Here is a 23,006-nt window from a genome sequence, read left to right as displayed (position 1 = left end):
CACTTTGAAGTCCCCAAAACTGTCCCAATAGTCCTTTACTTCAGCCTCACTTACGATTCCACCTACAAACTGCTTTTACTGACAGAGCCCAGAAGTCTCCTTAGAGTGAGCAGGGTCTTTGTTCTTTTCTAGCTGGTAATGTTATTGATTTGAAAGTATTTACATTCATAGTCTTCTCCAAATGTAGTTCAAGCACTCCAAAATGAGGATATGCCTAAAAAATCCCACTTGCTGTGCAGCCTAGGTGTTGGCTGCTGGAACATATGGTTTTTAACCATAGTCTGCTCTGTGCAGAGGGCAGTAGGATTAGCGAGCATCTATTCATTTTTTTTTCCCCATTGTTCAATGACCCATGTGAATTTTAGTCTCTTTATTCTGCTTATTGTTGAAACTTAGCTCTGAATACAGAAATGTATTGTTGCCTTGGGCTTTTGGGTAGTGCTCCATACTATTGAAAAGGTTTCAAACACTGGTTTTTGTGTAATCTTCGTGAAGTGAGGCAAGGTGATGTTACTGCATTTTACATATATGAAGCTTGGGATTGTACCAAGTTTGAAAGCATTTGCTGATTTGGGGTACCAAATTCAAAACACGTAGTGCCTGAACTTTTAGGCAACCCAGCTATTACAGGTTAGGGGTTTTTTTTAATGCAGTTCTTATTAACTTCATATGCCTTGGTGACTCCTCAGGAGTACTGGAAATCAAGCTCAACATCTAGAAAAATGGAAATATGTGATTAATTACTACCTTTGGAAGAATTGGTTTAGAAGATTTGCTTAGTATTATGAAGGAAATATTCGGCACTGACAGGATGCAATCCATTTTTCCAAAACAGCATTCACCAGCTTTCAGGTTAGCCATCTCTTTTTCTTTCTGTAATTCCCTGCTTTGTTCCCTAATGGTTTTTCAATATCAGTCTCTTGCATAAGACAGTTAGGGTGATCAGTCCCTACACTAATTTCATCTTGTTTGAAGAAATGTACTTGAATAGAAAAATCTTGAAGAGGAACACAAAGTAGTATGTGGTTGTTAATTAAAGACCTGTGGGCAGTAGATATGCACAGGAAATGAGCAATTAAATTTACGTGAGCATCTTTGATTATAGACTATACTATCTGTGTGCTTGATTTTGCAGTCTTACGTAAGTTTTTAATTGAGTTTTCTCTGTACAAAATATCAGTGCCTTTTTCAGGTTACTTTTCTAATGCTGAATTCCAGTCAGAGATTCAGTCTGAATTTCTAGATTCAGTCATGTGGAATCATGCTGGTATCCATGTGACTCATCAGCACAGTTCAAACCTTTACATCCATCAGGTCTCTCTTACCTGAGCCAATAAGATAGCACTAGGTTGTCATTCTCTGGGACCTGTTTGTAGAGTGGGATGCTCTGCCTCTGAGTTGTATAGATATTTGAGAGCAGAGGAGTGATGGGATGTGCAGGTCTTGGGTTCTGTACTTAGTACCAGAGGGGATTGTGATCTAGCAGGCTGGGATTCCTCTGTCCCCAGCAATATCCCCAGCGAAATGGTATCTCAGTTCTGTCTCTTCTGCACAATTTCTTTTTTTTCCATCTCCTTCAGCTCACCTTCCATGTCTTAACCTTTTATTCTTTCCTTGTTAATCTTGCCCTCTGTCTCAAATGCCTCTCTCATTGCCAACTCCAGTCTTCTCATCCAAGATGTTAGTACAATAAAAAGAGGAATAATCGGTATCTTAACGTTTGGTAGAAAATTCCTTTCAAATCCGAGGAGAACATTAATTTTAGGGTGCAAGTAGTACTTTAAACCTGCTTAATTCATTATTACTATGGCCATATGTATATTACCTCTTAGTTCAGTCATAGCCTAAGGCTTTTACTGGTCTTTGAGTTGGCGTCATACATGCTGTTCTCTAGGAGTAAGAGAGTCATTGAGCACAGTAATAGCAGGACAGTTAGGTGCTTGTCATTGCATTGACTCCAAGCTCAGCTATGGAATAAATGTTTTTGTAGAGGGCCACGACTGAATGTGGTTATGAGCCATAAAATATCTGCTACTTCCTTTTATTCTGCTGGCTTGCCAAGGGGTGGGTAGATTCGTGCTTAGCAGAGTAAAAAGATACCTTTGGAACCCATCTATGCTCAAACAGCAGATTGATCATTTGAGCTGTAATGTGTTGCAAAATATTCAAGTATTATATATTGCATGGCTCTGTTCTGCTGCTGTGCAAATCCTATCCCATCATTCAGGGATGCCTGTGTGTCAGAAGATTGTTATGATTACCGTTAAAAGTTATAGTGTAGGCAGGAATGCCTAGAAGCTTCACTGTTGATACCCTTCACTGGTGATTAAATGCAAGCTTTTCATTCTGAGCATGGTGAAGGAAATTTTCCTGAAGAATACTACCCCCCCACCCACTGGTACTGTTCAATCCGTCTTGTAATTCCTGTTCTCCTTGAAAACACATTTTTTTAAAATCAGCTTCTTGAATTGAATTTTCAGTTTAAAGGTACTGTCATATTATTTATCATGAGACAATATTTAACTGCAAATTTCTTACTATGATCAACTTATTTTTCTTATTTTTTTGTTTTTAAGATACTTGCTCACAATTTTTATCCTTGCTGGTTTTTTCATTTCCGTGAGGGGGGGAAAAGCATTAACTTGTAATTTGAAATAAGAGATGGAAGATTTTGGTTTATTTTGTTAGTGTCCAAATGCTCAGCAGCTATTTAAAATCTTCCTGAAGTATTACATCCTTCTTTCTCTTGGCTAATGGACACAGTGAATGTTAGCAAATGGTCTTGAGCGAGAGATTTATTCTCTCTCCATGTAGAGTAAGAAGGAGGCTAGTTTTCTATTCAAAAACATTCTTTTTACAATCTGTTACTGTTTACCTGAAGGTTTATTTATACTACCAGAAATATACTTTTAAGAGTATCAATGTGCTTATTAAAAAAAACAAAACAGAACAAAAACACCAAACCAAACAAACCTTAATATGAAGATAAAGCCATAGTTTCTCTCCAACTTGGCTTGTCATAATTTGAAGAATTAACTTTTTCCCAGGGCTATACTTTAAGATATCAAGAATATGAGGGGTTACAAAAACACAGCTGTATTGTAATTATTTTGAAAACTTTATGGATTGTGATATGCCCTATTTTTTACAGATTTAACTTTCTATGCTTTTTCCATATCATTACATTCATCACAAGTTCAAGCATGCCGATGGTTATGATCATGTTGAATAAATACGAAAAATGATAAGTATGAATAAAGACCGTGGTACAAACTACTTGTATCCTAGATCTGAAACTTATATTTTGTTTTTGAGGATACTTCTGTGGCTACAAACATGTCTACATACCATGTTTTCTAAACATTTTTTCTCTCAGATATTGAAAATACTTTGGCAGTACTATATTACAGGTTGCAAAGCTTGATTGTTCTTCCTGCTTTTTTCAAAAGACCATTTTTGTTACTTAATGCAAGAATCTCTTCCAGTTCATAGAATTTCATCTAGACCAAAGTATTAACGTACTAATAAAATAAATCTTTGAACATGGCTTTCCTTGCCAGAAATCTCTATTCTTTATGAAATTAACATACTTCATATGTTTTTCTTGAGTTTAACTTTTTCTGCGCCATAACATTCTATTCAAATTGCTATTAGGGAACAGGTAAGAGAATTGTGTTTACTACTATTAGTTAAGGAGTATACAGCACTTTGAGGAGGTAGGGCACAACGGAAGTGGTACTTTTTTCCCCCACATATTTCTAGTGCACGTGATTTGAGTGTGAATTATGTAGCTGACTAATACAGATGTAATCTTTTAAACATCTGCCATCTCTGCTTTCACAAATATACGCAAAAATGAGAAGTGCATCTGTCAATCTGTTAAGTTCTTTGTGTCAACGTTACTGCAGTATAATTTCTATTCACAGTCCCTGTAGTGCTGCTTCATGAAGTGGTTAAGGAAGAAGTCTGTGGAAGTTCCATTTTAATAACGTGTTTTCAATTTGAGACTAGACCATTTAAATAGGTTTTCACATTTAAATAAAATTTAAATATTATTCAGTTCATATTCCTTTTTCTTAAAACACGTATTTCCTCTTTGGATATGTAAAACAAAAGGCAAAAATACATATTTTCATCAATGATGCAATTGTTGGCACAGTGCTGCCAGAGTTGCAGTATTTAAATGGAAAAAATAGTTTTACAGGTTTGATAATCACTGTTATTATTTCTAATTAGATTTTCAGACAGAAATGTGATTTTATTTTTTATTTTTTAAACCTGACTGTATTCTTCCCATATGATGCAGTTCTTTTCAACTCTTGACCATGTTGAACATGTAATAAATAGAAATACAAGGGTTTTTTAGAGGCATGCATTGCAAGCTGCATGAGCAGATTCTGGGATAACTTGAATAAGGTGTTGTCCCCTCTGTTTTGGGGAAGGGGTTTCCTCTTCTAATGAATGACTACAACACATGTCTCTGGGGCTTTCTCAGTATAGTAGCAAGAAATGTATCTGATACCTGACAATTGTTGGGGATTACAAAAGCAAACGAACAAAAAGACCTGAGTAGAATCATGAGAATTTCTCTTGCTCCTGGACCACACCGATGTGATGCAGTGCAGGAGGCAGAGAGGATCTGTATGTAGGCTGGCATGGCTACCACTTCCCTCTTGGAGAAGTTTTCTCAACTGTGGATATTTCAGTCTGCTGAACACTGGTGTCTATTTTTTAATCATATTAGAAGAAAATGTGTTTATACTTAAAATAACTGATGCTTCTCAGATTTGCCTATTCTATTTCCATTCTCTGTTTTTGACCTTAAAAAAGTCCTTCTACTGCTGCATTTCCCATCTCTTTGTATCTTGCTTTCTCTAATTTGTGTGGTACATCCTGCTTCCTCACTGTTTGCACGGTGATGCATGCTTATGTCAGAGGCATTTATAGAAGAACTTCTTCGGTGTATTGTTTTACTTTTTAAAATTACTTTTATGTAATTTTAAAGCTAGAAAACACAGTTTGTGCCCCATGAAGAGAGGAGGAAAAAAGAAATCATAAGCCATCCATCTTATCTGGGGGACTTGAGTTTTATTTCATTTCAAGTTTTATATTGCACATAGACCAAATTTGTTGAAAGAGGGGTTTTTTTATATGCCTTTGTATTTTATTTCCATGCCAGTTGATTTGAAACTATATTACTACATTATGTAATCTCATAAAATTATATGTTGTGCAGGGATGACCGTACTTAGGAGGAGCTGGGAATGTCTCCAGTTGTAAAGCTGGAGACATCCTTTTTGATAAGCAAAAATAGTTTGTGGTGTTCTGGAGATCTTGATTCATAAAACAGAGTCAGCCTACCTCTGACAGGTAGCATCTTCTGTGATGAGAAAGAAGATTAAAGAACAAGTTTAATACATGTGTGTGTGCATATTAAATTGTAAATCTAATTTTAATTTTGCTTCACACCTGTAGCATCAGTATAACTTCACTGTATAAACTTTATTTCACTGCAGCTGTTCAAGAGCTTTCTTCAAGTTACTTTCCACATGACAACTTTTCCATGTAGCTCTTGTGACAGAAGAGTCATTCCTGCTGTATTGTTGGTGTTAAATTTTTCAGGGGATGTCAAACTTCAGTGGCAAACTTCCATTGACCAAATTTTTAATCAGTTTATGGCAGCTTGTCATATGATCGCTGCCACTCCTGCTATCTTACTCTGCATCAATGAAATGCAGTGCTCTGTATTTCTTTTATGTAGTATTTCTTGTCACAGTTATAACAGCTGTTTCTTCTTTGGCTGTAGTTGCAGTTTAATAGAGATGGGGAAATTCTTGTTTGTAGAGAATGTTAAATATTATCAGGTGAAATATAAATAAAATGGTTTTATTTTCAAATATATTTTATGGTGAGACTTTTCACAAGTTTCTCATTCTTGCTTTATAGTAGCCTGAAGAGTTTTATTTTACTTCTGTTAGAAGTATAGATGAATTTCTGTGCTTTTAGTGATCTCGGGATAGATTTTCTTCATCATCTTGTACTTAGAGTAACAAGATCAATATTACTTTCAGGGCAAGAGAAATATTCAGTACCGCCACTATCGTTAGTGCTTTATCATTATTTTTCTTTTTGTATAAACTTCAAATATCCTGCTCAAGTCACATTTTCCTACCCTTACTGCTTTCTTTTTGCTGATCACTTCCATATTTATACTGAAGCTAAATTAATCTTTTAATGCTGTGCTGTTTTTATAATGTCTTTTAAAAATTGCATATCAGGGCCAATTATTTTCAATGTATAACCCTTCCATTTTGCTGTGTGTGATTCATTGGCTTCTTCCTTGCTATTCAGTGAAGATCAAATTTGTAATTTCAGGACTCTTAAGCTCTACAGTACCCTTGCTGCATCAAAGCCCTTCTCTCCTATCTCCCCACTCCTCTGTGCAGACTTCTGAAAGTTATTAAAGTTGAATTATTTCCATTAAGTCTCTTGATGAAAATCCAGGGAGTGATTGTTGCAGTGGGACTATTTTCTATGGTTTGGGGTTGGATTTGTTTGGGATTTTTTGTGGTGCTGGAACTACTAGTTTACCTGCTTTTTCACCTAAGTTGAAGACTGTCCCTCTTTTTATCCACTGTTATCCTAGTGAGGTTTTGGGAAAGATAAATGGATTGAATAAATATTAAATGTATGTTTTTAACGATGTCCATAATTTTTAATAGGAAAAAATAATAGATGGATCCAGAGGTTTGCACATGGATTTACAATCTGGCAATAGTTCTAGCTCCATTTTCAAAGCTTTTTTTATGTCTTTTGCTTTAAATTTTTTTTTTTTTTTTTAATCGATTTGTTTAGTTGAGTAATTCCTTTTGTACCTGAAGAAACTTTATCTGGGGGGTTGGGGAGATGAGTTCATTTACCACACGCTTCCCCTCACTGCTAACTTTGTGAAGCACTCTTGTAAAATGAAACCCTGGTCTGCTGGAACACAGTCAAGTATTTCATAAGCAGTGGGCAGAAGGCAGGGTGTCACATTGCTGAGGAGCACTAGGATGCCTTCATACATTGCGAGTGTCATGCTTGTGTCCATATGTTAGCATGTATGAAGCAGTTTCTCTGTAACGGAGATGTTTCCATTTGGATTTTTTACACATTGCGAATGAACGCTTTTTTTAATAAGGTTTTATATATATATGTAGAGCTCTAAAAATACTAGCAGTTAAATAGTCATTATGAAATGGAATAATGGAGATCTCTGGAAGTGGAATTCTCATCATTGTTGTTGTGCAGTGTGGGTGGTCACCACTCAGCTTTTCTTCTGTGGCTCAGTGTTTGTCAAGAATTCTTCTAGCAAGGCAAAAAGCTTTCGTTTTCCTTTTTCTCCTGCTCCATGCAGTTTGTACTGAGTTGGTATAGATAGAGTTGTCATGTGCATAAACACTTTCAGAAGGGGCTGGAGGGATAGAGCCAACCAGCCAAAATCTTTCAAAGTGACTACTGCAGTTTGAGATTAATTTCTGTCATGGCCTCTTAAGAGCAATGTTTACTGTTAAACCTTGACTGAAGCATTTTCCTGAACAGGGATGGGTTTAGTTTGGTTTTGGAAAAATCTCCTCAGTTTGAAAAAAAAAATCTTCAGAAAAAAAAATTTTTGGAAAAAAATTTAAGTTGTAGTCAGCTCAGTTTGGATTTTGTTTTGTGTGTTTGCTGCCAGGGATTCATGATGTTTATTTTTTGTGAAAAGATTTATACAATTCACCTCAAATATTAATTTGAGAATGTAACAATCATTTTGATAGCCTTGCTACTAGCTTTTAGCAAGCTTAGCTTTTAAAAAAGTGAAGATGTATGAAACTGTGACCGCCAGTTCTGTAGTCCTTGATCCCTGCTAATGTCTGCATGGTGTGTTTTTCACTGAAGGTTACTTTTATGGTTTCCAGATTCAAAATTTATTTCATATTATGAACATATGTTTTGGCAATTGCTGTCATTTATCTCCTCATTTGGCTGTTCTCTCTGTTTGATACGGGATATTTTCCATACATATCCTATACTGTTGTTTTATTTCTTGACACTAAAATGGCTTGTACTGCACAGATGACTTGGTAAGACTCCAGCTCTTTTTCTAGAATTCTGGCAATAATTGTCCTATTGAAAATTGCAACACTGCTTGTGTAAAGTGTAACAGACTTTTTTTGTTAGGGATGATGTCAGCATGAAAGATGGCCTCAAGGAGTCATTAAAAGAACATAGGACTTTTGACTGTTGGGCTTTATTGACTTTTCTCCTCAATAAAATACCGTTCTGCTGAAGACAGATTAGTGTCTGCAATGGTATGAGACATACTTGGTGACCTTACTGTGTAGTCTGATGAAGCTGTATCTAAGTGCCATAAATACGGAGGCACTCTATTAAGAGCTTCAGAGAAATGCAGTAATAACAGGCATAAAATTTTATAGAAATGCTTGCCTTTCTCTGAAAGTAATTGGCCTTTTTATGTGAAATTACTCACTTTGCTTTTTAGGACCTTTGAATTTTCAGTTCTGGTTTGAGCTGGTTTGTTACTAACTCTGCACCGAAGACATTTTGAAGTGTATTCACAGCTAAAATGTTTTTCTTTATGGTCTGTCCATCTATTGCTAACTTTAATATATCATTCTACTTAAACTGTCCGTGGGAAAAAAGGGAGTAAGGTAATATATTTTGAACTGATTGGTGGCATGTATAGGGGGAATATGCAAAACTAACGTGATACTAGGTAAATTGCAGCTGTTATATTAGCTGACATTTATATGTGAAAATACTTGTAGATGGAGAATTTTATGTACAATATTAAGATGAATTGAAGTCATTACTAGCTTTTAGTAAAATAAATAGATGAATGGTGGAAATATAGAGTCTTTGCTGGTTGCATTTTACATTGCCAGCCCTCCTGACTGACCTATTCTTGCCTTATTCCATGCCAGGTCTCCTTCCCCAAGTTACGGTTTAGTTGTAGAGCCATTGGAATTGCTGAATATATGAGATATTTCACTGATACAGATGAAAGCCAGAGCAGAGCATTAAGGAATTGACAGTAACATACAATCTTCCTCACTGATAGTCTCTTCAGGTAGAACTCTCCATATCTATGAACAGATTGTTGAGGATGGTTTAACAACATAGTAGGTGTACTTGGAGTGCCTAAGCTGGTTGTGGGAATGCCAGCTTGGACAGTATAAATTTATTCAAAGGCACTGTGCTGCCTTATAGGGGTTTCCTAGCCTCACTCAGTGCTACCTAGGAAGTCTCGATACTCCTCTGTCAGCAGTGTCATTACTTAGCATTGTATACCGTCTGCATTATGTTTTATAATGCAGACGGTTTTATAATGTTTTATAAAAGCAATACCCTGTGGTATTGTTTTATCCACGTTATCTGACCTTCCCTTCCCCCTCCTTTTCTGAATAACTGAAAGCTGATATGGATTTTAAACTATAGACTATGGTATCTAGCATAGTATCTTAGAGCCTAATCATGAAATGGAGGAACTAATATTTATAATATTTTTGTTTTCCTGTCTTTTTTTGTGAGGAGAAGTTGTATGTGCAGTACAGTTTCTTGGCAAGAGCCTTTTCTATTTTACATAGCTTCTTCTATGTGTGGTACCTTATGTACATACTGCATGCTACAGGTTTTCCATGTAAAAATGGAAAGGTGAGAGAAACAGAATTGAAGGAGATGAAATGCATGTGAAGACCATGAAGCCCTCTGAGTGCTTACTGGCCAGTCTCTGGACCACGAGAAGAATGTGTTTCTTTAAACTTGTAGAAGTAAGGAAATGAAAAGTTGCCACATAGAACACACAGCCTTCTCCCCTCTGTTAAGGAACAAATGTCTGCCCGTTACAACAGTAGCTCAGCCCTCTGTTCTGGAGGTGGCACCTTGCATTGTGTCCTGTACTGAAGTATATTTTTGAATACAACTTACCATGATGTCAGGACAAGTTTTATAATGACCATAGCAAGCTTTTTAATTAAAAACAAGATTAAAAAAAAATGTATTATTAAGTGACTTGACTTTTAGATTCAGCATTCCAACTCGAGCCTGCAAAAGAATGTCTTCAACTGAAGTTTAATGAAGTTTGAGTATGGTTTCAGGAGACACTGCCACAGCAGGTTGAAGAAGTTGCAGCCCTTTGCCACATTCATTCCTATGTCTGTGCAGCAGTTCGTCTCTCCTCTGCACTGTAAACCAGATCACTAAGAACAAGTTGCTGTAAGTTATGAAGTGACAACCAGGTTAGTTCTGCCCCTGTGAAAGTGAGAAGTTTTATACTCAAGTCTTGAGTTGCCAGTTGTCTTGAAGTATTCATGGGAGAGTGAAGAGATGTAAAAGAAAATGAGAAACTGTTTCCTGATTGGGGGAGAGAGTCCACAGAAGGGGAGGTATGTCTTTCCTAAATAATATGGGGCAAGACCAGCTCAGGCCTATGGGAAGCAAAAATAGTGGGAAGCGCTGATACTTTTGGTGGGAGTATGTCCATTTACTGGTATTCATTCCCCATGATCCTGAGTGTGAGAAATGAGAAAAGCAGATGTCTTAAAAATAAAAACAGATGAGGAAGAAATGCAGGAGGAGAGGTAAATTTCATGTTGTATATGCTGGGATTGAGGGCTTGAATCAAAGCAGCAAATCTGAACCGTGTAATGATTCTAAGTAATGGTGTTGCAGCAAAACATTTACAAAATGAGCTTAGTCTCCTTTGTTTCAGCCGAGATGGTTGCTTAATGCTAGAAGAAAATAGAATGCTTAAGTAAATGAGGGCTTTGATCTGATTCAGTTCCAAGTAATGTCTGCTTAGAAAATCCTAATTAAAGATTTTCTTTCAAAACTTGTTTTCTCCCCCCCCCCTCCCCCCCCCGTCTTTTTCTAAACCTTTTTGTAAAGGCAATGCTTCAACTTGTTTGTCGATGTGCAGATAACAGCTACTTTAAGGAGACTGTGCTGCCAAAGGAAGTCACTGCCCTTATGTATCCGCTAGAGATACAGTTCATGTAAGTCTTCCCCAAGTTAGCTTCAGGCAAAATTTGCAAGAGTAGTTTAAACAACTTAAAAAATCATGTGAGCTAACTTGACTGTTTTTCTGCCTGATGTGAATTGGGAAATGCCCACACAAGTGTTGCACAATCAGTAGCTTATAGAAAAGGGCTAGTAAGGAGTATCCAATAGAAGTGATAATTTTACACCAGTATAGTTGGATCCCAGAGGGTGTATCTCCAAGGCTTTCAGATATCATTTTAAACTGTCTTGGTTAAACTAGTAGAAAAGGCTAGACATACAGGTTTCATGCTATGATTTGACTTTTTTCTTTTTTTCTTTTTTTTTTTTTAATTCTTTTTTAGTTTAAAGTCAACAAGGAGCAGGATTGGGTCAAGCTAAAATAGGCTCCTTTAAACCAGGTTTATCAATGAAGGAGTGTATGCTTCCTTACTAGCTTTGTAGGTATAGTCCAAAGGCTGCTTTCCCTGGAGATAAATACTGTATGTATGTTTTGCACAAAAAAAGAGAGGGACCTGCAATGCAGCTGGCCAGTGAGGAACTGAACTTCCCCAATTTAACCAGACTTAGTGAGCTGGAGACTCTGGGTCATTTCCTCAGTGTTAGATCTCTTGCAACACTGCTTCTCCAACTTTCACTTATTTTAGTTTGTTTGGCTTTACATTTTAGGGTTGGTTGAAGGAGAAGCATGATTATGCTGTTGGCTGGATGCCCAAGTTTAGTGAGGAAAGGGAATGAAATTGCTGGAAGAGGGAAGATGGGGGAAGGGGGTGGTATCTACCAGAAGTTGGAATTAGAGCATGTGTAAAAACTTCTTTAACCCCAAACCCCATAGGAACGGGTTAGAATTAATCCTTATTTTCAAACACGGATAAACAGTTCCACTTTGCATCATCTCTGCCATAGCAGTGCATTCAGTTGCAGTTTGTATTCTGTCTGTAGTCTGTCCTGTTGTTTACTGACCAGTCATAAGGCCCAGCTGGTAGGTCATCTGACTTCCTTCATCTGCCTCCCTTTTAAAGCCACTGAATTCCACTCCCTGCTCATCTGAAAAGTGGTTGCATCTCATTCCTGAAGTGTTTGCTTTGCTCCACCACGTGCCATCCTTTAAATATCATGTTGTATACACAGGTACATATCTGTAATGAGCAAAATTTGGGAATAAATCCCTGATAACAACCCTGTATTTGCTACTTAGAAAAGAACTCTGTGTTTTATTAGAAGTGTGTGTTAAGGAACCAAAAAAAGTGCAGTTTCATGGTTATTATTAACCAGCTAGTCCAAATCCCAGCTACTGCCAAAAGTCATGGTCCCTTTCTTCCCTACACATACAGCCACACATTGTCGTCCTCTCCCTTATATTGATGGTAGAGATTACACAACTACAGCATGAATCGGATCATGCCTCAGAAGGGCTGAAAACTATTTGTGGCTTTGTTTTTTTGCAGGATTTGTTCTCAGTAATGAGACCCAACTGGCTGTGTGGCTGCAAGGAGTGCTGGCGCAAGGGAGGGGATGATAACACGTGGCCAGTAAGGAATCGTTCCCTTCACTGGCTTGGAGTGGCTGACTGTGAAGCCAGGGTCTACACTGAAAAATGAATAAATAATACTTGACATAACAGTTTGATTCATTTAGGCTACTGATTTTCCTGCTCTAGAGCCAACTAGAGGAAAAACAACTGGAGTCGATGGAATATTAGGAGTTCTCAGTTCCTTGCAGGGACTGGAGCTCGTCACTCTTGCCTGCTCTCCAGTAACCACACAAGAACAACTGTATAATGATGATCTATAGTTTCCACTGGTTTGGGTTTTTTTTTTTTTAATTTTTAATAAACAAGCAATATCATTCCTTGGAAAAGGAAAATGAAATTATTTCTCAGAGGAAGTGGCATTGTATTCCAAGTTGTTACTCTGATTACAGTATTTATCCTCTTCTTGCAGTACTCATGGGGTCTGCTCCTGTGAGAAAATCATGCTTTCGTTGGGAATGTGCGTTCTTGTCAGAGGATGTACAGCAGCTGACATTAAGTACAGGACTGTAAAATACATGTTTGTGTTTAGTCAGTGTTTTTTATGGTGACACCTGTGAGGTTTTCATTCATGTGTAAAAGAGAAAGCTAAGCTCCAGCAAATATGCATTAAAATCATGTGGAGAGAAAAAAGGGAGGGAGAATGGGAGTTGGTGCTTAGAATCTTCTGTTTTCCTCTTTGATCCCAGGTGTGACTGAGTTTTCTTATTTAGTATAATTAAAGTTCTTACAGATCTTTGTACGTAGATTTTTCTAGTCTTAACAGAGAATGGTGAATGTTGCAGAGACTAAGCTCAGTAAGAGAATTGTACTTGATTCATTTCTTGTTTTTTATGTGATGTGTTTTAATGGAAAAGAGTTGAAGGGGCAACTTGCTGCTAAAAAAAAGTAGTGTAGTTCAAGTAATTTGGAAGCCAGATTCTGCAAAACTCCCTTGTGTGACTGTTGATGCTCCTGAGTTAAAAAACAAAAAAACCCAGCCGGGTTTCAGTTGGTAATCTAGGTGTTGAAGGAAAAGGTAAATGCTTTGGCCATAGTTCTCACTCATGAAAATTGCTTCAAGCAAGGGATTTGTGAGAGTTCTTCAGAGAAGTGAGGGGTTTTCTTGTTTTTTAAAACCTTTGGCAAGAAGCTTTGTTATTTGTATTGAATGTTCCAAAATAAAAGTGTAGCCAGAGGAAATGGCATATGTGAAACTTTGATCCACACATCTGAAACTTGACAATGGTTTGAAACAGGTTTTATAAAGGACAGTGTTAAGCAGCTTTGGTTAAAAGCATGCTACAAACCTCGTCTTTAGCACACAAGGCAGGAAATCTAGAGGACTGATTTCAGTGTGAAGTGTAATCTTTCAATTTGTTTTGCATGTTATGCAGTATATTCTCAGGTTGGTGAAGTAGGCTTTAGTGGTAAGCACCTCTGCATTCCAGGCGTAGCACCACCAAGTTGACATTGGAAGAAACCACTAACCTTTGCTTCGTTTTCTGTAACTGCAGAAATCGTAACCTGTTTGTGTTGCAAAAAACAGCAGGTTGGAGATTCTTGGTTACAAAATGTTAGTCCATGGAAATGGTTAAAACACAGTTTAATGCTGCTAGTACTGCTGCTAAGTAGGAGTGTGATCGTACATATCAAAAATGGATCTGCTGAGAATTGAAATGTGGTAAGCATATCAAGGACAGATTGCATGTCTGAATCTAATTTTCCTTCATGAAATACTGGAAATTGAAGCTAGAAATTGGGGGATGCGTTTCATTACAGGGCTACAAAAATCATGTAGGTGAAAACAGTCTTCATTATGCCTGTTACTCAGGTATTCCAGCTTGGGCAGCGGTGCTATCACGTCAGCAGTGTGCGTTACCTAGGCAAAATAAAAAAGGAACACAGCCTCATTTTGGTTCAGTAAATGCCACCTTCTTTCACCTTAACTTAATAGGATTACAGGAAGTGTATCTTAGATACATGGGAAAATAGTTGGGAAAAGTTCAGGTTTGACAGGACTGGCAGGTGAGTCAGGAGACGACATTTCTGAGGTTTGTTTTAAATTAGGGTATGACAAAAGTGGTAGCATTATATCACAACAGGCAGGAAGAGGTAAAATCACCCCTCCTGTGTCAGGAAATCCTCCAGGTGTGCAATGAAGCTCTAGGGATGCCAATGTTTTCAGTGCTTAGAAAGGAAAACATTCCCAGGTACTGAGTGCAGAGACCAACAGCATCAGAATTACATCACAGAGGTATTCTTTTATGATGATTTCTAGTTTTCTTGTGCAAGAAGAGTCAGTACAATAATACCAGTAGCTCATCTGCTTAGGGCTATGCTTTCATTTAATTAGTTTTCTTTTAGTAGCTTTATGGGAATGTTTCCTAAAAATCAGTAGGATCACAAGCATTGCTCTTCTCAGATTTTAATTTCAAGTTCTGAAATTTTTGGGAGGTGAAACAAATCAATTCATAAAACTGGGATCAATATGCATGAATGTATTTGGCTAATAGAATGAATGACAAACAAGAAGTGGAGTTAAGGTTTATATAACAATGTGCTTCAAATGCATTTGGAAATATGAGTAATCGTTCTAATAGAGTTGATTCTAAATGTCATAATTGAGCAATCAAATGGTGTCAAGTTCCTCAAAAGATCTGTTTAGTGACATTATCTGAAAGATGCCTGTAACCTAAGCAGTTAATTTCCAGGGAGCAGCCTGACTCTTTCGGAATGGTAGTTGTAAATAAATTGTTCAGGTGAGCCACTTTCCATATCTGCGAGATTACATCAACTACTTCAAGGATATTCTTCAGTGTTTTATGAGAAGCAGGTGAATGCGGTTTTGTTGTTATCATTGCAAAACAGTGGAGTTTGCTTCTGGTCTTTAAGTTATGTATGTGGAAAAAAAAAAGTCTGTTTACACAGTTCCAGATTTTAAACGTATTTCTTCTTGAACAGCTGTACTTTGTCCTCTTACAGCAGTTCATTCTGCCTTTTTCCTTTTGTCACTATACTGGTTGTCAGCCCCCTGGCTTATCTAATTATTTATATGAAAATATATTTTTGTCTGTAAGCTGCAGCTAATATATCTTAGATTTGTCTGGTATAAAAGGAAAACAGTGAGTGTGCTTTTAAGTTACAATGCATGCTTCATAGTGTTAGGGAAACAGAACACTTTCTTGCCCTTCAGATGAAGTCATCCTAGTCAAGGGCAGCATATAGCAGCCAGTGTCACCAGAAGGATTCAGATTAATTCACAGATACCAGTATTGTTGCATCACTGCAGCGCATTCATGGCTGATGTCACACAGCTGCAACTGGGTGGTTAGAGAAGGCATGATACATCATGGGTGGGAGCCCACAGTTTACAGCTGCTGACGTGATGTCACAATCTCTGTTACATTAGTGTTTTGCCAGCGGGTGTTGTGGTTGCTGACTTTTGGTTTTGAACAGACGGCCAAAAATTGAGGCTTGGCTGGTTTACATTTAAAAAAAAAAAAAAAATTTAAACGTGTGGGGAACACATGCAGATCTCTGGTGACAAAAGGCAGATTTTTATCAACAAAATTTCGTAGCACAGGCCAGGCCTAGAACTGGCCCTCATTGTCGTAGTTAATTAGAATGAGAGCCGAAGCTGTATTCCCGTCGCAACAGGATTAGTGGACTGATCACATTAGCATCTCGTGATGAATTGGAATTCACCACCGCCCAGCTAGTTTGAGTGCCAGCAACAGTTGAGCTGCAGCTCCCTCTCTTTCTAGTGTCTGCAGTGGGTTAAAGTACCCCGTACCTTAAACAGTGCATCTTTATGCATCGGTGCTTTTCCTTTGGAGACAAAATTTGTGTTACAGCTTAAGTTAAAGATGTGTGAACACAGCCCCGCTAATGTTTGATGTTAGAGGAACATTCTTCTTTGAGCAGGAAGAGTTTACACTTAATGCCAAATGATGCAATTTTTTAAACATAGTGTATTCTCTAGTCGCATTTAACGTTGGATTTGCTGGCTTTCTGAACGGAATCCCAATTATGATGGAAAAGGTCAGTGATCTGACTCCGCTCTCAGATTTCATTTTGTATTTGTACTGTTGGCTTTTTTATCTTTCACAAAGAGCTTAGTTCCAAAGAACGCTTCCCCTTTGCCAAAATTCCACATGATCTTGCCGTGAAGGAAATGCACCCATTTTTAGCAGGCTAGAAGAACCGTTTTTAAAGCAGATTCCTGGTAACAGAAGTTTTAACCCATGAAATGTGAATACAAACAAGTCAATCCTAGTTCGAATTATAGTAGCCGTATTTCACTTATATGCTTATTCATAGTGAAATTCAATGTTTGTGCTTTTCGGGGGGAATTAGTCGTTTGCTCTTTGCATTTTATGGTATGTCAAGCAGCAAGGGTGCGCACATACGTATTAAAGCAAATAATCTGCATCACGCTGATTACTCCTTGATTGATTTGACAGTTACCAATTGCTTCTTAATTCATTATACAATACCTGTGTAAAAAAAAAAAATTACATAATTATCTCACAGTAACATTCTGTCATTTTTCTGAGAAATGGAGAGAAATTTTTGCACAAATTTTAGTTTGCACAATAATTTGTACTATAACACCTTTCTATTTTCTGGTTATTGTTGAACAGTTATTTTATGGATGCAGTAGCAGAAAACTGTCACTAAAACAAGTCTTAATTGGCAAGATATTTTCAATAAAATACCTTAGTTTTTGTTCCTTTACCTCACCCCCGCTCTTTTGAAAAAGCACCAGCTACTGCTGTACTGCAGGGTAGCATATGTGTAAATATATAACCAGTCACTGGAGTGCTTTTTTTCTTCTCTCCTGGTTTTGTTAGAGCTGTTCCTTTCATTCAGATATTTTTAGGAGGAAGGTGGGGAAGAGGATGGAGCTCTTGAACTGTTTTGTACAATGACTGCTGTACTCTGCCCCGTTTCTGGTCCCATATAAGGTCTGCTTTCTGGAGTGGGAGAGGGTTCCAGAGAAATTGGCCAAAATCAGAAATGTCACTGAGTCTTAGGGATGCTGCGTTCTGGACTTTGGGAAATTTAAATACTTGTTGGAGGTTTGTAGGGGGGCAAGATGAGGATTGCAAGTAACCAAAAGCAGTTCTTCCTTTGCACGTTCAGAATTCAAACTGTATTTTATCATATATTGCTTCTATCTAATTCTCGAGGTATTCTTATTTTACAGTATAGCTTAGTCTTTTTTTTTTTTCTAGCACTTGCCTTTTTTTATGGTCCTGGCAGACCCTCCTTCTTAGCTCCCCATTTGGGCACATGAAGTCATGGATGCTCTGTATAAGATAGCATTCTCATGGCCATCATGTGAGTAAAAATGCTGCAACCTTATTAACCAAACTTGTAATTGGTTAGACCATTTTGAATGATTTAAGAGACTATACTGCAGCATCAAAATTCAGCTCTGATTTAATCTGCTTTCCACTGAATTTCTACTGCTAAACAGAAATGCCAAGTTTTAAAAATCACTGTAGATTGAAGGAATTCTTGAAAAACTAAGTTTTTTCTGCTAACCAGCTTTGGTGTTTCTCTTCTATGATGCTGTGAGCTGATTTGTTGTTTAAAATGTATTTTCATTTCTTCATACCTAATGTTATTTTGCCGGTTATTTTTTTAGAAATACTAAATCATAGCTCAGAATATATGAAGTTCTTGACTAGAACTCCATGCCTTATGGTCTGAACAGTAGGTAAACACTAGGTTTTAAATGTTCTTTGGTAAGATAAAATGAAACAAAAAGCAATTGAGAAGTCTCATGTTTGTGGTTAAACCCTTTCTAAAACAGAGTTGAAAGAAACTTTTTCTTTGTGACTCTTCTGCCAGAAAATATGGTTCATTACTTGGGAAGCCTATTTCTTTGTTAAAATGGGTAGTATTAAAACAGCCTTCGCTAGCACAGCTGTGTGCTGAAGGATGTTAGTATATTGTGAGATAGGTGGTGGAATTCAGTTCCATCTTCCAGAGTCCCTAAGAAAAACACTTACACCTTATGAGTGAACCAATGTAATAATTCTTTAAAATAAATAGGTGCTTAAACATCTAGTCAATGTGGAAGCTAAGTATTTTTTCCAAATTACTCTTGCTTGTTTCTTGTCATCTCTGAAATAATTTGCATTCTTCTCCCTTTCTTATATGGTAATGTACAACTGTACTGTGAAACCTTATGGCAAGTTGTATGTATCACAGATAATTTCAGTGATTACAAATACTATGATTGGTCAGGATACATAATTTTTATTTGTGTTGGGACAGTATGTTTGTTTGGAAATCTCTCTTTTCCTGATAACATTTTACAGCAATGTTGGCACGGAAGAGATCCCATTGGTAATGTTGTAGTTTTGGACATTGCATTGTTGCATAGTTTTAGCACTATTACTCTACTTTAAAGCTACTGCAGCTATACAACTTGGAGGAGGGAAGGGTTGGAGTTTGCTGTCATTTTTACTAAAACATTAATGAGAATTAAATTATGGAAGTAAAGCAGAAGAAATGCTAGGACAGGCTAGTGTATTATGGGAGGCGGCTTGTGCAAAATAAGCGTCCATTGCATAAATTCCCTTGAAAGTGTATGCTGTGTCCCTGAAGGATATACACAGATATTTTATTGCCTCCTTTACTATCTACAGATTCTTAAGCAGGTTCTGATCAGTCCAATTTATTTGCTCTCTCCACTTAGGGTGGAGTTCGGTGAGTGCTTTAAATCAGCAAAAGTAATCCCTGCCACCAGAACAAAGGACTCTGCTGCCTGCACCATCATTTTTCCATGGTGCTGGCATAGGGTTTGTGGGGCTGTGTGGTGACATGATCAGAAAAACTGTTATATTTTATTCTGATCAGAGTTTGTGGGAAACTCTGACAGTACAAAAGGGCTGGGACGAGCAACAGAGGTAAGAAAACTCTGGGTTCAGCAGTAGCCTGAAGCAGGGTCCATCACAGTGGTCTTTCTTTGTATTTGACACTTTTATCTGATGTTTTATCTGGATTAGCATATGGTAAGATTAGGATGTTTATGGAAGCTGTCTTTAGCAATCTGTAAGTGCAGGATTTTCCTTGCTCTTAGAAGAAAAAAAGGGGAGGGGAGGTTGTCCTCTTTCACAAAAAATAGAAAAGGAGGGGCAAAGATCTGGAACTGTTTTCTGTCATAAGGCAATTAAACAATTCTGGATATGCAGTGCAGGCTTAATGCTGATGACTTCTATTATTTTGTCGTTTTAGCTCCCACTATTAGAGCTGGTCAGAAATGTTCATTTTAAAATGTTGGGTTTTCAAAATCAAGTTTGAACAAGTTTAAGCTGAGGTCATGTTTGAGGCTGATACAAGCTGAAAAGAAACACTTAGTGTGATTTTTTTTTTTTTAGTTGTTATTATTTATTTATTAATTTTTTTAAAATACTTGTTGCTGAACAGACAAAACATAACAGTTTTGTTATGTTCCCCCTTACCTTTTTGAATCGGTGGATTAGAAGTTTCCATGATTTTCATGTTTTGTTGTTTGTGTGCACCCTGCAACATCTGCTGAACTTTATATCTGTCATAGCCTCTGCTGTAGTTAGCTTCAGTCATACCTGTAGATTGGATAGTGCAGTTCCTTCCCACTTGTACATTAAAATACATCTGGAGGTTTTTCTCTACAAAGTTTTTCATAGTGCTTCTTTCTACTAAGATTTTTAACTACTGATTATTTATCAGTAGTAGTTCATGGCTTGTTCTAAGCATTGAGGTAGACCTAGAGTCAGTTCCAGCTGCACTTGGAGTGACCTCTTTTCCTTTTGGGCAACCTAGAGTAGAATACATTGGAACAGTGGTAGACAGGATATCTCTGATGAGAACGTTTTTTTACCGTGGTAAAGCTTCCCTTTTTTAAAAGAAATAAAAAATGTCAAGAGACACAACACCTATCTGCATTGGCAGTCTTTAAAAAGTAATCTGTATTGGATGGTTCCTTCATGGAATAAAGATACAGAAATTACTATGTCAGTTTATTGTATATGCTTTGGGGTGGGAGCTTTTATCCTCATGTGCTGATGAGGAGAAATTGAAATTCAAAACAAATAAAGAAAATAGCAATTAAATTTTGATTTTTTTTTTTCATCATTCACAACGTCAATTCAGGTTAGATGGGTTTTTGCAATGAATGTCTGCCCTCCCTTAAAAATGTGAAGGTGAAGCGTCAGTTTATTAAACAGGCAGTATCTCTGTAGGAACTCCCTGCTCATGCAAGGTGCTCTTGATGTGAGCATAACTCCTGTTATAATTAAGAGCTGGGAGTGTTAAGAAGCTGTCAGTGTGTGTGAGAACTGTCCTTTGGCATTTATAAGCAAGAGCTTTCCTTGACAACTGCATTATTTATCACAATGCAGCTTTTACTCTTGAAGGAGAGTAATACTGGTGGATATTTTATAGATATAAACTCGTAATTGGAACTGGCTAAGGAAAAACATTGATTCTTCAAATACATACATTTGGTAGTAGTTTTGGTTAAACTTTTGTCTCTTGCCAGGCAAGGAATGTATGGTCACAAAAAAACAGTAAACCTTACTGCTAGCAGCAAGCAGGGCATTTTTCAGCAGCTGGGAAGACCCATTATTGAAAATCCTTCCATTGCCTGGTTGAGATTACAGGCTTGAACTGGTATCTCTCTGAAGGAGGGAATGCTTTGGCTAAAAGCTGTATAGAAGGCTTGTCTGAGGTGTGTGCTTCACGTTTCCCCTGTTGGAACTGTTATCTAGAAATATGTGTGTATCTAAAGTATGTATTTAAAACCAGAAATTTGAAGCTGATATTTCCATGTAGCAGAGAGTACCTTAGTAGGGGGCTGGGAGAAAAGTACTTTCTGATTCTTTTCATTACAGCACTGCCCACCCAATACCAACTCCATAATCTAAAGGTGGTCCTGGAACAGAGATTTGAAGCTGGGCTTTCAGCATCTTAAACTAGCTTCCTCTAAGCGTAAGGCAACTCGGGATAAAGCATGACTATGAAAGGAATGTTGCATCTGGCTCTCTTTTTCCTCATTGCAGCTGTAAGATTTTAAAATATGTTGACTTATTTCATGTGTGAAGTAAGGGTCACTTCATAATCTTGAAAATTTTGCAGGCAGGACAGCAAAACTGATTCCTGTCCAACTGTTCCCACTGTGTGAGGGTGAATATACAGACAATACTTGTCCTCGTGAAGTTTTAAGATAGCTTTACTGAATGTTTAATTTTTTATTTTTTTCTCTCTCTTCAGATTTGTCACGGAACAGACTGTCAGAGCTTCCAGCAGAAGCATGTCACTTTGTCTCCCTCGAGAGTCTTAATTTGTACCAGAACTGCATTCGATACATCCCAGAGGCTGTTTTGAACTTACAGTCTTTAACATTTCTAAATATCAGGTAACAATTGTCTTAGAAATTTTGCTTCAGCATTTAGATCTTCTGATCTTCATCTTTAAATTTTACTTTAGTCTAGGTTTATAAATTTTGATGCATCCATAAGTAATGCTAACATGGTGTGTAATCACATTGTTACATTGTATGTCACTGAATCAAAGGGACCTGAACCAGTCTTACCCACTTGGGTGGATCAGGGAATGTGAGGATTAAGCAGCAGTTTGTAGAAGTAGAGTATGAAGAAGAAAGCTAATTCCAACTTAAAGGACTCACAAAAAAAATTCCAGTAGTTTTCGTGTGAAATACAGGCATGCAGACTGAAAAGAGAGGGTAGAGCTTTTGGATAGTCTTTACAATTCAGCTCTCAGCAGCTGAATGAGGCTTATGCAATTTCCCTTTACCTTCACTGTACAGGTGGCTTTTAAAGATCTTTCTCAAGCATTAAAGCTTCTCTGCCAGCATTAAAAGCTAATTGCTGCAACTTAGCTGGTTGGTGAAATTCAACTGTGTACAGCATCCTCCATTTGTAGAAGGTCTTTTAAGAGGTGTGGAAAGTTCCTCATCACAAATTGGCAGTGATATCAATCAAGAAAAACTTCAGGCTATTTCCTTCTGGTGTTATACTTTTGCCAATTTAGTATGCTTATGTTTATTTTCTTTTTTATTGATGGTGAGAATTGTAGGAATAGGATATGAATCAGGTATGGGTTTCCTATTGCCGTGATCTCTAGTAGGTGCAGTCCAATTATTATCCTTTTAAAAGCTGCTGTTGGTTCACCTACTGCTCAGAATGTGTGGGGGGGGTTCGCTTTAGTAGTAGGGAAATCTGGGTTTCAAGCATGGAAAATACAGCAGCATATTTTGGTAAATGTCAACATCTGATCAAAGCCTGAGTTAAGATCTTAATAACTTTCCTTCTAATCATCCAGTCACTGCTCCTTGCTATGTTTTATTTTTAAAGGGAATCTTTCTCTTTTACAATCCATTCTTATCCTGCCTGATTCTCATCTGAGGTTATGGTCCAGTCATATGACCTCATATTTG

General features: G+C 37.3%; 1 protein-coding gene across 13 annotated transcripts in view; it reads left to right on the top strand.

The window, feature by feature from the left end:
* The window catches only part of LRCH3 (leucine rich repeats and calponin homology domain containing 3), a 71,719-nt gene that overhangs the window by 7,673 nt on the left and 41,040 nt on the right, over positions 1 to 23,006 (top strand). For all 13 annotated transcript variants that reach the window (XM_075507106.1, XM_075507104.1, XM_075507099.1 and 10 more), the window contains exon 2: positions 21,821 to 21,965. In XM_075507106.1, the coding sequence (XP_075363221.1) occupies positions 21,821 to 21,965 (145 nt within the window). The remainder of the gene's footprint in view (positions 1 to 21,820; positions 21,966 to 23,006) is intronic.

This window comes from Mycteria americana, chromosome 7 (assembly GCF_035582795.1).
Source record: "Mycteria americana isolate JAX WOST 10 ecotype Jacksonville Zoo and Gardens chromosome 7, USCA_MyAme_1.0, whole genome shotgun sequence".
Classification (NCBI taxonomy): domain Eukaryota; kingdom Metazoa; phylum Chordata; class Aves; order Ciconiiformes; family Ciconiidae; genus Mycteria; species Mycteria americana.
The sequence above is the reverse complement of the archived record's forward strand: the minus strand, read 5'-3'. Positions and strand labels throughout refer to the sequence as shown.